Below are 13,501 nucleotides of genomic sequence, written 5' to 3'. Positions count from 1 at the left end.
ATCCCACACAGCTTCATTCCAAATAGCCCTTTCCCGCTTCTCCTCATTTTTCCAGGTACCTGATCCAAGACTCCCAACTCAGAACTTCTTTCCCCAAGCTGTTGTACCACCAATGACCTTGCCCAGCACATATCCACCATAGATGCCAACCAGGATAGTTACTGGCCATCTCTGCCAATCTCTGTCCCAGTCCAGAGGAATGGGGACAGCGCCCAGCCAAGCACCAACAAGCGCACCCGCAAGACCTCCGAACGTTTCGTCCAACGGCGCGCGGAAACCACCAACAGCAGCCCAAGCACTAGCATCGACACCATGTACGTAGAAGAGCGGGAAGAGTCCCAGCAGAGACAAGTGGGCGGCGCAGAGAAGCGTATGAGACCCGTGGGTGAGGAAAGGCGCACCGAAAAGAACCATGGAGGCGTAGATGAACGGAGTAACAAGAGCAGTGATAAAGAGCGAGAGGGCGGCGAGCTGTGTCACGACTAGTAGTTAGTACTTGATTTCTCGCAACGAAACGGCAAGCATCACAACATACCACATAGGCATTGTTTCCCCCCTCCTTCGCCCTCTTCTTGCTCGTCTTCTCCCCCGGTCTTGGTTTGGCCTTCTTCGCCGTATCATTCCCTCCACGCCCAGCGACAGGAAGGCAGATAATGGCATAGACAGCCTGCAGCGCGGCCGTCAATGGCAACGTGGTCGAGGACATGGCCGCTACTGGATCCTTGACCAGCCAGGAGAACCCAAAGGTGAGGACGCCCGACAACAACAGAGGTTGAGCATGGCGGAGGGTCTGGGCGAGCGGCGTCTGGTTGATGGACACCGGGAGGAGGTTATACGTCTCGGCTGTAGGTGAAGCACTCGATTCGACCGTGACGGTTTGGGACGCAGAGCCCTTCTTGCTGACTGCCGAAGCCATGGTTACACGGTCTACCAAAGGCATTGACGTGTGTTTGTTACAGCTTGAGGACGAGAGAAAGAGGACAACATTTGCACGCAGGATGATACAAATACCAGATCCCTGAACAGGAAGGTCGAATCGCAAACAGCTCCAGTCAAACCCGAACCCTGAGACTACGCCTGCCAAGCTCTCTCTCCCACACGCTCGCACGTGAGGACTGAGGACGGACGCACTGACCAAATTGACCAGCAGGTGGGGCAGACTGAAGCGCACAGACAATTTGCACCCACTGAAGAATTTGCAGGCGTGCACAGACCATTCAGGTCGAGTATATATTCAGCGCTCCCCTCCCAAATTTACTCGGTTTCCTTTTTTTCTTCTTTAGCTCTCTTTGCCTTTTGGCTTAGATCAAGTGTAGTATCTGTTCTTTTCAGTTTAATCTCTGAAACTACTCTACGGAGTAGAATCGTGATTATCCTAATTTTTGTGTCTCGGCTGACTTTCCTCTGGGCTTGCCCATGATCGTCGGCCACAGTGTCCCTGGTATTACACTGCCTCCAGGCGACGCGAACCCAACCATCTTTTTCATTGCAGTCTTGGGATTATTTCCTGGGATGCGAGGAAGGATTTTCTGTGTTGTGTTGGTTGAATTGATGGTGAATTGCTGTCTGAGTCGCTGTTTGGCGGCCAAATTTTGATGCTTCTGTCGAGTTGTTGCCTGCTGTTGATGATATCCGTGACTAAACTGCGACTCCCATTCCATGGGTTAAATTTTCCCTGCATAGGCCCTCTTCGTGTCTTCCCATCTCGAATCTGAAATAACCAAGGCCTGACAGCAGTTTGGCATCATTAAAAATCCTTCTCTTGCAAACCAATTGCCCGATAATCCGACCGTGCAGCAACTGTGGTGTGGACATATCAAAAATTGAACTCTGTGTGTGTGTGTGTGTGTTTGGCAACCTTTGACACCCAACCTCAACCTCACTCACAACCACCACCACTCTCAATCTCACCCAACGTCAAAATGCCCCCCATGATCGACCCCTCCCTCTTCGACCAAATCAAGTCCAAGATCGAAGAGGACACCACCGTCCGCAAGGAGCTCGAGCAGATTGTCGACGAGCTTCACCAGCATGTCTCCTTCACGCAGGGTTTGTTGTCCAAGATTCACTCAACCCCGCGGTCAAAGTGTATGTCCCCCCCCACTGCCGGTGTTTTGAGCGTATAGGCTGATAATGTTACCTGAAAGACGCAACCCTCCTCCCCCAAGTAGAAGAGGGCATCAAATCCCAAGTCGCCACCGTAGGCAAGCTCTCAGCGTTTGCATCTCAATATCCTTACTACAAGTACGTCCCCTCCTTCCCCCCTTTCCCCCATCCCCGTTTCCCAATGTTAACCATCATCTCCCCAGATACAACCACAAATGGACCCGCCCCCTCCAAGACTCCCTCTCCACCTGCCTCCTCTTCACCTGGCTATCCACCCACACCCTCCTCACCCCCCTCCAGCTGGCCACATACTACTCCGTCCCTTTGAACCTCACCGCCCAAGACGATGCATTCCACATCACCACTGAGGAGTACCTCCTCGCCCTCGTCTCCATAATCGACGACCTCTCCCGCCTGGCGATGAATTCCGTCACGCTCGGCGACACCGCCCTCGCGGTGGAGATCTCCGCCTTCATCAGGGACCTGCACGCCGGGTTCCAGGTCTTGAATTTGAAGAATGATATCCTGAGGAAGAGGGTTGACAGCATCAAGTATGCCGTGAAAAAGGTCGAGGATGTGGTTTATGATTTGAGTTTGAGGGGGTTGATTCCTGCTGCTGGGGCGGAGAACGAAAAGAAGGGGGAGTGAAAAACTGTCATGATAAGAAACGGAATCATCGTTTACATGATCAACAAAGTTCAAAGGTGCTGGGGGCTTCATTAAGAGTTATCATGGATCATCAAAAATATACGTGGCGAGGGCCCGGCTGAAAATGAACAATACAAATACTATTTTAGTTACCTCACTCAAGCTTATGGCCCGGCCATTCATGTCTTCATGATGGCCACAGATCAAGCAAAGAGCTAACGCATTACGAGTGGAATATTTTGTGATGCTCATCCCTTATAAGTTTCTCCTTAGCATCAAAATTAAAGGGCGGCCGCCTTATGGCCACATATCAAATCATAGTCATCATCACTGTTGCAAAGATTCATGAGGCATGATGAGTGAAGATCAAAATGAAATTCATATCCCACACATAAAGTCATAACATACAATTCTCAATTCCCATCTCAAGAAACCAGAGCAAATCTCTTCCCTCTTCCTCCCTAATTATCATCCCCAAACAGCAACAGAAACCAAACCAAATCTACCCATCAGATCAAGCAGCAGCCATCATAATCGTCTCATCCCCCCAACCACCACCAAATTCCCTCCTCCACCATCCATCGTCACCAAAAGAAACCAAGTACCATAACCGCTTTATCATTTCCCATTATCATCAATCTTCATTTCCCATCGTCAGACCGAAAAAAAAAGGAGTTGAAAAACGAAAAAAAGAGAAACAACGGTCATGTCCTCATAAAAGCCTCATGCATTCCTCCTCCGTGTCTTGTGTCTTGTGTTCACCAAATTTGCAAACTTTAACCTCTCGTGAAAAGACGCTTGAAAGCACCACGAATACCGCCCTTCTCTTTGGTTTCGCTCTCCCGCACCTTCTCGCGCTTCTCCTGCCTCTTTGCCCGGTGAGACGCTGACTCGTGCTCGCCAGTGCTGCTGATCGAGGCGGCACCCTTGCCGATGGAAGCATCGCCGACAGAGGCGGCCGAATCTTTAGTATCAAGCACATTGGCTGTTGATCTCTTGCTGCTTCTTGGCCGGGGGACCTCCTCATCACGAACAATCCGATCCTCGGACCTGCGTACTCTAGGCTCGCGATGTTCGCGGTGCTCTCGGCTGCTGGGTCGATAATCGTCGTCACGAGCCAGCCGGTCATCAGACCTCTCTGACCGCTCTGATCTCTCGGACCTGCGAGCCCTGGAGCTGCGACCAGTGCTGGAGCGCTTGAGTTCGGGTGGGAATGTCCTGGAAGCTGAAGGTGGCATGGGCACCCCTTCTCTGGAGTTCAAGACGGGCTCCGTCTTCCTGCTGGAAGATGGCACATCAAACTCCACGCTGGCGCGGCTGTGACTATGACGACGACGGCGGTGCTCAGAGCGTTCAGCACGGTCACGATCAGAACGATCACGTTCGGAAAGATCACGCTCAGATCGTTGACGTGGTGCTGATCTCTCCTTGACGCGCTCTTCTTTGGTTGGCGAGGTGGGAGAAGCTGGTATCTCCTCCCTGGCCCTCTCGAGTTCACGGAGACGGCGGCGCTCCTCCTTTCGCTTGTCGTGAGCAGCCTGCTCCTCGGGGGTGCGTTGCTTGCGAGGGCTTCGGTGTTCAGGAGGATAACTGCTGTCTTTGTCTTGTGCGGGAGGAGTGCGAGGGCGCTCATCAGCGCCAAGAGAGCGAGACGAATTGTAGCTCTCGGATCGGTGGCGGCGAGAATAAGAGTGCCGCGAGCCGTCCTTGCTGAGATCTCGATAGTCGTGAGCATCACCAAGGTCACGATCACGGCTTTCAAGATCACGGTAAGAGCGGCTCGAGTGATGGCTACGGCGTCTTCGTCTGCCTTCATCAGTCCTCGACCTGTCTTTGTCTGCTGAGAGGTCAGTCACGAGAGCAGAAACTTCTTGCTCGTCCCTCGATCTGCGCCTCCCTCTTTCTCCATCGGTAAACACTTGCACTTCCTTTCCTTTCCCCTTCACGTCAGAATGCATTTCGGTTAGACCAAGGACATCGGCTCCTGGATTCTCGGTTGTCGGACTTCCTGGCGGGCTGAGAATATCGGCTGTGGCGTACAAGACGACGGCGGCTGCCACCATCTCTTCCGCCTGCTTGATCGTGTTTCTGCGCTGCCGGCGTAAACTGCGCATCCGGCCTAACTCGCGAGCCACAGGGTCATTGAGGTCAGGAAGAATAAGAGCAGGGGTGGGTACACGGAAGTCAACAATGACTTCTTCTCCTTGGGTTTCATCGGGTCCTCGGGATCCTGGAATTGTTGACCTTTGAGTGGTAAGAACGGCATCGTCAGTTATCGTTTCCTTGGGACCAGCAGAAGTAACAGCAATAATAGCAGGCCGCGCGGCAACAATGTCCTCACCATCACTCTTCGCCTCTTCACCACCCCTCGCCACCTCTTGGCCGTCCTTCTTGTCCACCATGTGGAAAGATTCAGTGAGCGGAACCGTCTCGCTCACAGCCTCAGAAGACTCGATTGTCGTGTTCTTGGCGCCATCTTGGGGAAGAGAGCGGCTGGAGACCTTGTCCTTGGGTTCGTTATCGAAAATGGCGGCATACGCCTCCAGGCGCTTCACCGCATCACTAGACTCTTTATCCGAAGCTGTGTGGGCAGCCACGGCGGTGGCAGCACCCAAAGCACCTACAACGCCTGCACCAAGGGCGAGTTCCTTAGCAAAAGACTTGCCTTCAGAGGTTTCTTCTTTTTTCGACTCCTCAGTCGAGGCAAGACCCCTGGAAAGAGACTCGGAAGCAGTCTTCTCGGTAGGCAGCGAGAACGATGTGTCAGTTGGCAATGTGTAGGTTGTGTCAGTCGGCAAGGTAAAAGATGTGTCAGTAGGTAGTGGGTAAGTTGTCTGTGTGCCGAATGAGAGATTGGTATCTCTAGGATCGTAGTCCAAAACTACGTCATCACGCTCAACCTGGGCCAAAGACTTGGGGAGCGAGCGTTCGGTGACTGGAGCTTCCTCCTTGGTCGCTTCACCGGCGGCAACCCCGAAAGCAGCAGCTCCGGCGGCAGCAGCCACAGGAATGGCAAAGTCTGACACAGACACCTCCTTAGGGGCGTCAGGCTTGGTCCTAGACTCAACATCGGGTTCGGCGGCGTGTTGGGCAGTCACTTCGACGGCAGGCTCCACAACCGTCTCGTTGACGGACTTCTCCTCAACAGCTGCTGCAAGGGCTTCTGTTTCGACTTCACTGGCGACCTGCTTGAGCGAGGCAATGGATTGGTCGATGAGAACCGCTTCTTCTTCAGTTGCCTCCTTGGGGATGGATTCTGCTTCAATCAGGACAAAGTCCTCAGAAGCAGCGTCAGAGATTTGCTCCGGTTCCTGGGCCGGGACGACTACGGGCGCCTCGTTCTCAGCCACGACTGAAGCGGTGTCAATAGCTGACTCCACAGACCTGGCTGAGATCTCCGAAGGAACAGCAGCAGCAGGAACGACGTGCTCAGCATCAACATGTTCCTCGACAGAGACGGGCGGCTCGTCAATGCTGCGTGATTCGCTGACACTAGTGGGCTTGTCAGTCTCGATAGGCTCTTCGGCAGCGGCAATGACAATCTCCTCGGTGGTGGCAGGTTTATCGGCAATAACAGACTTATCGGCAACAGCAACAGGCTCGTCAACTTTGATCGGCTCCTCAGTTTTCTCGGATACTTCAGGCTCATCAACAACAGCCTTCTCGCCAGCGGCAGGCTCCTCGATTGAGGCGGCGGTAGCGGCGATAGCAGCAGCAGAAGCAATGCCGGCAGCAACCGCAATAGCAGCAACTGGGCTATCGGACTTGTCGTTTACGGCTTGAGCATCGTCGACAGACTGGGCGACCTTGGCATCTGAGACTTCAACCGGCTCAACCTCCTCAGTCTTCTCCACAGACTCGACTTCGGGAGCAACCTCCTCCTTCTCCGGAACAGCAACTTCCTCAACCACCGACTTCTCAACTTCTGGGGTGCTGGTGACATCGACGGATTCTTGAACGGCAGGGGTTTCGGTGCTAGACTGTTCGATGATGGGCTGCTCCTTCTCCTCCTCAGACTGCTGAGTGGCTTCCTCCACAGTAATGCTAGCATCATCAGTGACGACAGGAGAGGAGTCTTCAGTGGGCTCCTTGGTCCTAGAGGGGGGTTCTTCCAGAGCTTCTTCAACGTCAGCGAATGGTGTCTTCACCTCTGGCAAGGTGGGCTCTTCGATCTGGGTGCTCTCCACAACTGGTTCGGCCTCGACGACTGGCGCCGTCTCCGCGTGGGCGATTTCAGGTTCGGGGGCTGCCTCAGTCTCTGGTTTGTCGTCCTTGGCCTCGGGCTCCTGGATGGAAGACGCCGGTTCCTTGGACTCCGCCGCCGCAAGATTCTCGTCCGATGGAGTGACATCAGACTTGTCCTCTTCCACTGTCTTGACAGCCTCCTTGTCGTCCACCGTGACTTCTGTCTCATTGGTCGTCACCGGGACGACCTCCTCCTCGCCAGGGGTATTATCGATATTAGGTGTGTCAAGGGTATCATTGTTGTCAACAGAAGAAATAGCCGCACTCGCGTCCTGGGTATCATGGGTATCATGGGTAATGGGGGTATCATGGGTATCCGATTGTTGCAAGTCCGTGTCCATGTCCTTTGGCTCCGAAATGCATTCTGAAATCTCCTCTCCTGCCAAGCCACCGGGAGTATCAAGCAATACTGGGATTGGGTGTTCCTCACCTGAAGCCTTCTCATCCTTGTTCTCGCTGGGAATTGGCCCAACGGTGTCCTTACTCTCCTCCTGCTCAACCTTCTCGACAGTCTCGGGAAGGGATCTGGCCGCCGCGACAACGGGCTCAGCAACGACCTCCTTGGGTGCTTCGATAGGCGCCTCGACCACGGGTTCAGCGGCAACCACCTTGGGAGCTTCGACGGGAGCTTCGACGACAAGGGGTCTCTCGACCACTGGCTCAGGCTGGGACTCTTCCTTGGGTGCCTCGACACTCTCAGCAGCTGGGGCGATAACTTGCTCAACCGGCTCAACAGCGTTGAGTTCCTCGACTGGATCAGCCTTGGGCGCTTCAGCAGCTTCAGTCTTGACGTTTTCGACAGTTTCAGCCTTGAACTCTTCTACTGGCGCAGGCTTGGCCTCCTCGACAGGCTCGGGAGTCTTGGTCTCCTCAGCGGACTCGGCCTTGGCCTCCTCCACAGGTGCGGGAACCTTGGTCTCCTCGACAGCTTCAGTGGCGGTCTCGGCAACCTCAGGCTGAGCCTCTTCGACAATTCCGATCTTGATCTCCTCAGGCTTGGTCTCCTCAGCGATTTCAACCTTGGCGTCCTCGGTTGAGGCAGGCTTGATCTCTTCAGTAGGCTCGACCTTGGCGACCTCTTCGACAGGTGCAGGAGTCTCCTCGACAATAGCCCTGTCGACAGAAGCTGGGGTGCTGTCAACCTCCTCAGTAGAGGCGGGGGCAGCAACTTCGGTTTCAGTCTCAGGCTTGATTTCAGCTGCAGGCTCAGGGGTAGTCTCCGGGGCCTCCTCGACGGGAGCGGCCTTCTCCTCAACGGTCTCGGCAGCCTTGGCAGATTCTTCGACAGCTGGAACAGGCTCAGCAACGGAACCACTCTCAGCTTGAACAGCGGCCGGCTCTTCCTCGGTCTTCTCCTCAACTGGAGTCGACTTGTCAGCTTCTTCGGCAGCCTTATCAGCTGGCTCAGAAAAAGTCGCAGCAACAGTGTCGGCTACAGAAGTGGCAGCCTCAGCAACAATCTCGGTGGCGGCAGCAACAGTTCCGGCAACAGCAGTAACAGTCCCGGCAACACCAACCTGCTCCTTGAGCTCGGCAACGGTCTCGTCAGTAGACTCGGCAGCCTTCTCGGCGACAGGCTCGGCGACATGCTCATCAGCAGCTTCGGTAACCTTCTCACCAACTGGTTCGACAACCTTCTCAGCAACCGGCTCAGCAGACTTCTCAGCGGGTTCGGCGACCTTCTCAGGAGTAGACTCGACGACAGTCTCCTCAGCAGGCTCGGCAGCAGGCTCAGCAGTCTTCTCGACAGCAGGCTCAGCAGCGACCCCCTCTTTGGCCTCCTCGGGCTTGGCAGGCTCCTCAGCAGTCTCGGGCTCGGGCTTGTCCTCAGTGACTGGCGCATCTTCCTTGGCGGCAGATTCCCTACAACATATCGTTAGCCTTTGAATGCAACTGATAACACGACAACCGCATAAACTTACTCAACTGCGGGCTTCTCCTCCTTGACTGTCTCCTCCGGAGCGGGAGCGGCGGCGACCTCAGCGTAGGACTCCTCCTTGTTCTCGGCGACAGGTTCCTTGACCTCGGGCTCCTCCTGCTTGGAGTCCTCGACGGAAGTTGGCTCAGCTTCTTCCTTCACCTCAGAAGAAGGCTCAGCGGCAGGTACAATCTTCGCCTCCTCTACTGGCGCTGGGGTGAGCTCCTCCTTGGCCTCAACAACGGGCTCAGGAGCAGACTCCTCAACAACGGGCTCAGGAGCAGACTCCTCAACCTGAGCCTCCGTGGCTTCGACCGCGGGCTCATCCTTTGTCTCGGTGGCGGTTTCCTCCTTGGTCTCGACAGCAGCCGCGGCGACTTCAGCATAAGACTCCTCCTTGGTCTCAACCGCTGACTCATCCTTAGCCTCAACGGCAGGTTCCTCCTTGGTTTCAACGGCAGGCTCCTCCTTGATTTCAGCAACCGGGGCCTCAGGAGCAGACTCCTTAGTCTTAGGGGCTGGCTCTGGGGCATCCTCTTTAGCTTCAACAGCAGGTTCGGGAATAGACTCCTCCTTGGTCTCGGGTACTGGCTCCTCCTTGGCCTCAACGGCAGGCTCAGGGGCAGTCTCCTTGACCTCAGCCACTGGCTCATCTTTGGACTCAGCAACTGTCTCAGTGGTCGTATCCTCCTTTACCTCAGCAGCGGGCTCATCCTTGGTCTCGGGAGCAGGCTCTTGCTTGGCTTCGACAGCTGGCTCCTCCTCGGTCTCAGGGACAGTCTCCTCCTTGGTCTCAGGAGTAGCCTCCTTGGCCTCGCCGGCGGGCTCAGCAGCGGCAACTTCGGCGTAAGACACATCCTTGTCCTCCACAGTTATCTCTGCAGCAGGCTCATCCTTGGGCTCCTCGACCACCTCGGTCTTGGGCTCAGCAACAGCTTCCTCCTTGGCTTCGGGAGCAGCGTCGTCCTTGGTCTCGGGTACGGCATCCGTGACTTCTGGGACAGCCTCAGTCTTAGCCTCAGGGGCGGCCTCTTCCTTGGTCTCAGTGGCAGGTTGTTCAATCTCAGCAACAGGCTCGTCTTTCTCTTCAGAGGTGGACTGCTCCTTGGTCTCAGCAGCAACATCCTCCTTGGCTTCAGGCACAGCCTCAACAGGAGCTTCGTCCTTGGCCTCGGTGGGGGCGTCGACGACGGGCTCCTCCTTGACCTCAGCAGTAGACTCCACAACAGCCTCTTCCTTGGTCTCTGTGGCAGTCTCCTCCTTGACTTCAAGGGTGGCCTCAACGGCAGCCTTGGGAGTGGCCTCCTCATTAGCATCAGGAGCAGCCTCCTCCTTCGCCTCGGGAATGGCCGCAATCTTGACATCAGCCTCCTCAATCTTGATTTCGACAGCCTCTTCCTTGACCTCGGGAGTCTCGTCCTTAACCTCAGCGGCAGCCTCCTCCTTGACCTCTGGAGCGGCTTCCTCCTTCGCCTCAGGGATATCCTCAGTCTTGACCTCAGCCTCTTCAGTCTTGATCTCGGGGGTATCCTCCCCCTTAACTTCAGGGGCAGTTGCAGCAGCTTCCTCCTTGACTTCGGAAGCGGGCTCCTCCATCACCTCGGGAGCAGCCTCAGCCTTGACCTCGGTCTCGGGTGCAACCTCCTCCTTGACGTCATGGGTGGCCTCCTCCTTGGTCTCAACAGCAGTCTGTTCCTTGACGCCCTCGGCAACTGGTTCATCCTTGGACTCTGTGACAAGCTCGGCGACAGTAGGTTCCTCCTTCGCTTCAGCAACTGGCTCAGCGACAGCAGGCTCCTCCTTGGCCCCAGGGACTGGTTCGGCAACTGGCTCCTCCTTAGCTTGAGTGGCGGGTTCCTCCTTGGTCTCAGGAGTAGGCTCAACCTCTGGCTCGGCAGTCTTCTCAGACTCAGCAGGCTTGACCTCCTTAGCAGGTGTTGACTGCTCAACAGGCGTAGGCTCTAGGGTGGCGTCGGCAACAGGGGCGGATTCCTGCTCGGTCTTCTCAGCCTCCTTAGCTGGCTCCTCAACCTTGGGCGCCTCAACCTCCTTGGTCTCCTCTTGAGGCTTCTCAACCTCAGGCTCAGACTTGAGATCAATGACAACGGGGGCAGCACCCTCAGTAGCATCTGGGGCCGCAACCTCAGCGAAGGACTTTTCGGCTTCGACCACTGTCTCGGCAGCAGGCGCCTCTGCGATGTCCTCAGACTTGGGCTCGGCAGCTGGCTCCTCCTTCACCTCAGCGGCAGCCTCTGCTGGCGTGGGGTCAACAGCAGATGTGGGGGCAGCCTCCTCGGCAGCTTCTGGCTCAGGGGCGGGCGTTGAGGACGCAGCATCTTCGACCTTCTCTACTGGAGCAGCAGCTTCAGGGGCGGGAGCAGCATCTTCTGTGGGCTTTTCCTCCTCCTTCCCCTCGGGTGTGGCGACCTCAGCAGCGGGAGCTTCAGTCTCCTTGGTCTCGGTCACCTCGGCGACAGGCGTTGGCTCAGCAGCAGCAGCAGGGGCACTGGTTTCCTCAACCTTCTCCTCAGCCCTGGGCTCCTCATTCTGCTTGCTCTCAGCAGCAGGGGCCTCGAGACTGCGTTCCTTGACCTCCTTAACCTTGGGTTGCTCTTCAGTCGCAGGGGCTTCTGATGTTGGCTCGGCGGCAGCGGGGGCAAGAGAGTCAGAAGATGTAGCAGGTGTCGAGTCGACGCTGCTCTTGTTCTTCTTCTTTTTCTTCTTGTTCTTCTTCTTGGCGGCCGAAGCCTCTCCCTCGGCTTCCTCCTTGGCCTCCGTTGTCGGCTCCGGCGTCGGCTCCGCGGCTGGTGTCGGCACAGTTTCGGCTTCGGGTTGTGGCTCGGCTTCTTTCTCGGCTTCCTTCTCGGCCTCCTTGGCTGCCTTCTTCTTCGCTGCCTTCTTCTTGTTCTTCTTGGCGTTCTTTGAGAGGGGGGCTGATGATGGCTCTGAGTTGGTGAGAGACGCTATCGAGTCCCTGGGATTATGCTGGTGGGTGAACTCGCCATTGCCTGATGTGGTGTGTATCAGCAGACATGTCACATGTGTAGCAGGATTGGGACCATGTTGGAGAAAACTCACCCTCAATCTCTTGATCGTCCATCTCACTTTCGGATACTTGGAGGTATTTCACATCTCCATATTTGGCTTCCTGTATTTGGCTAAAGTCGGCATACTGAACTTGATCATAATCATAGTCGCTTTGGGCCCAATGAAGGGTGGTCCTAGCTGGACTAAACTCGACATCTTGAGGGAGACTCATACTTGTGGGACATCTACCTTTGCCTTGTCGGAGGAAATCTCGACGGACATGACCTGAGGGGCTCTCTTATTATTCTCCATGCAGACGGACTTGTGGCCTGGTTACGGCTCGGCTGGTTCTGGCTCGTGGTATATCGGAAGGCTGCAGATTGGGTGCCCAAAGTGAGAAAAAGGTGGGGCTTTCGTGCTGCGTGGTGGCCGTGTGCCGTGCAGTCTGGCTGGACGATGTCGGGGACGGGCCTGCTTTCTGGAGGGGTTGTTTAATGTATGTCGTGTGCTGGAATATGCACAGTCGGCAGAGAGGGGGGGTGGTGTATGACGGGCTGTGGTTGGCCGCGACTCTGGTCAGACCGAGAGAGGAAGTCTCGCTCGTAGGTAGGGTGGGTGAGACGGGAAAGAGAGAGAGAGGAAAAAGTAAACAAGACGACGGCGAAGATCGGATCACTGTTTTTTTGGTCGGTTTTGTTGTGTTGGGCAACAAAAGAGGAGAGAGAAAGAAAACAAAGCCTCGGTCTGAAGCAGGAAGGCAAGAAAGGTGAAAAGATGCAAAATTCTTGCCTTGACCTTGTCGAGAATTCTCCAGTTGATGGGAGCACCCTGGTGCAAACAGACGAGAGTGAGGGGCAGGTGCGTAAAAAGATGGGTGCGTCTGAGTCTTGGCAAGAACATTTCAAACCCATCACAACCCCACGCAAGAGGTCAATTCGGCTGGTCTTTTCGCTCAAGTGACTGCATTGAACCGCAGACATTGGCCCACCGACCTGCAGTGGCGCCACGTCGAATGGATACTACTCGCGGGAATAGAGCATATCACCTCGAACCAACCTTCCCTCTTCATCATGATATCTTCTACAAGGAGGCAAATCACGCAAGCTACCAGTGTAGCAGAGTCCCAAGATTGGCCAAATCTCATGGGGATCCGCAGCTCATTACATAGGCCATCACGGTCATGACGGACTGACTGAACATCAGATGAAGAAGCCACCCATATAAAATGAGGCATGGCCAAAGAACAATGAGCGCTATTGGGATGATATTGGGCTTCAACAACTACCATCCCCTTATTCACTCCATCCCGATCCTCCTGGCTTGACACCTCTTCTGTTCCTGTCCCTGAACCACACATACGCACCCCTCAAAGTGTGGCAGCTGGTGGGGTGGTGAGCATGGCAGAGACAGGAGTCCCAGTGACAACCCCTCACCCCTCCAAACCGCGGGGAGTCCCAAGTATTTCGAACTTTCTCTCGCAGATCCAGAAAAAGCGCCAAAGGGTCTACCCGTGTGGCCGCCGTAGGTGTGTGATGGTGAAAAAGAATGAAGAGGTGT

At 55.3% G+C, this 13,501-nt stretch overlaps 3 protein-coding genes across 3 annotated transcripts; 1 reads left to right on the top strand and 2 right to left on the bottom strand.

The window, feature by feature from the left end:
- Positions 1 to 78: 78 nt before the first annotated feature.
- GPI11 (Glycosylphosphatidylinositol (GPI) anchor assembly protein) lies at positions 79 to 1,095 on the bottom strand (the record flags this gene model as incomplete). The annotated part of the gene is made up of 2 exons (XM_062875974.1): positions 536 to 1,095; positions 79 to 471 (listed from the first exon to the last, which is right to left on the bottom strand). Exons 1-2 carry the CDS (start codon positions 938 to 940, stop codon positions 79 to 81), a joined length of 798 nt encoding a protein of 265 aa, XP_062734525.1. The 5' UTR covers positions 941 to 1,095.
- On the top strand, positions 951 to 2,910 carry tsn1 (Translin-1). The gene is made up of 3 exons (XM_062875973.1): positions 951 to 2,088; positions 2,148 to 2,244; positions 2,310 to 2,910. Exons 1-3 carry the CDS (start codon positions 1,923 to 1,925, stop codon positions 2,752 to 2,754), a joined length of 708 nt encoding a protein of 235 aa, XP_062734524.1. The 5' UTR covers positions 951 to 1,922; the 3' UTR covers positions 2,755 to 2,910.
- A 620-nt stretch (positions 2,911 to 3,530) lies between these two features.
- QC761_202450 (uncharacterized protein) lies at positions 3,531 to 12,176 on the bottom strand (the record flags this gene model as incomplete). Its single annotated transcript, XM_062875972.1, has 4 exons — positions 3,531 to 8,868; positions 8,922 to 9,183; positions 9,211 to 11,925; positions 11,996 to 12,176. The coding sequence occupies 4 exons, from the start codon at positions 12,174 to 12,176 to the stop codon at positions 3,531 to 3,533; spliced, it is 8,496 nt and encodes a 2,831-aa protein (XP_062734523.1).
- Between the last annotated feature and the right edge of the window lie 1,325 nt (positions 12,177 to 13,501).

The sequence above is a fragment of the Podospora bellae-mahoneyi genome, chromosome 2 (genome assembly GCF_035222275.1).
Source record: "Podospora bellae-mahoneyi strain CBS 112042 chromosome 2, whole genome shotgun sequence".
NCBI lineage: Eukaryota > Fungi > Ascomycota > Sordariomycetes > Sordariales > Podosporaceae > Podospora > Podospora bellae-mahoneyi.
The sequence above is the reverse complement of the archived record's forward strand: the minus strand, read 5'-3'. Positions and strand labels throughout refer to the sequence as shown.

Coding starts and splice junctions, on each gene's coding strand:
- tsn1 (XM_062875973.1), top strand. CDS start 1,923: ATGCCCCCCATGATCGACCCCTCCCTCTTCGACCAAATCAAGTCCAAG. Junction 2,089..2,147: donor CTCAACCCCGCGGTCAAAGT/GTATGTCCCCCC, acceptor GTTACCTGAAAG/ACGCAACCCTCCTCCCCCAA. Junction 2,245..2,309: donor TCTCAATATCCTTACTACAA/GTACGTCCCCTC, acceptor TCATCTCCCCAG/ATACAACCACAAATGGACCC.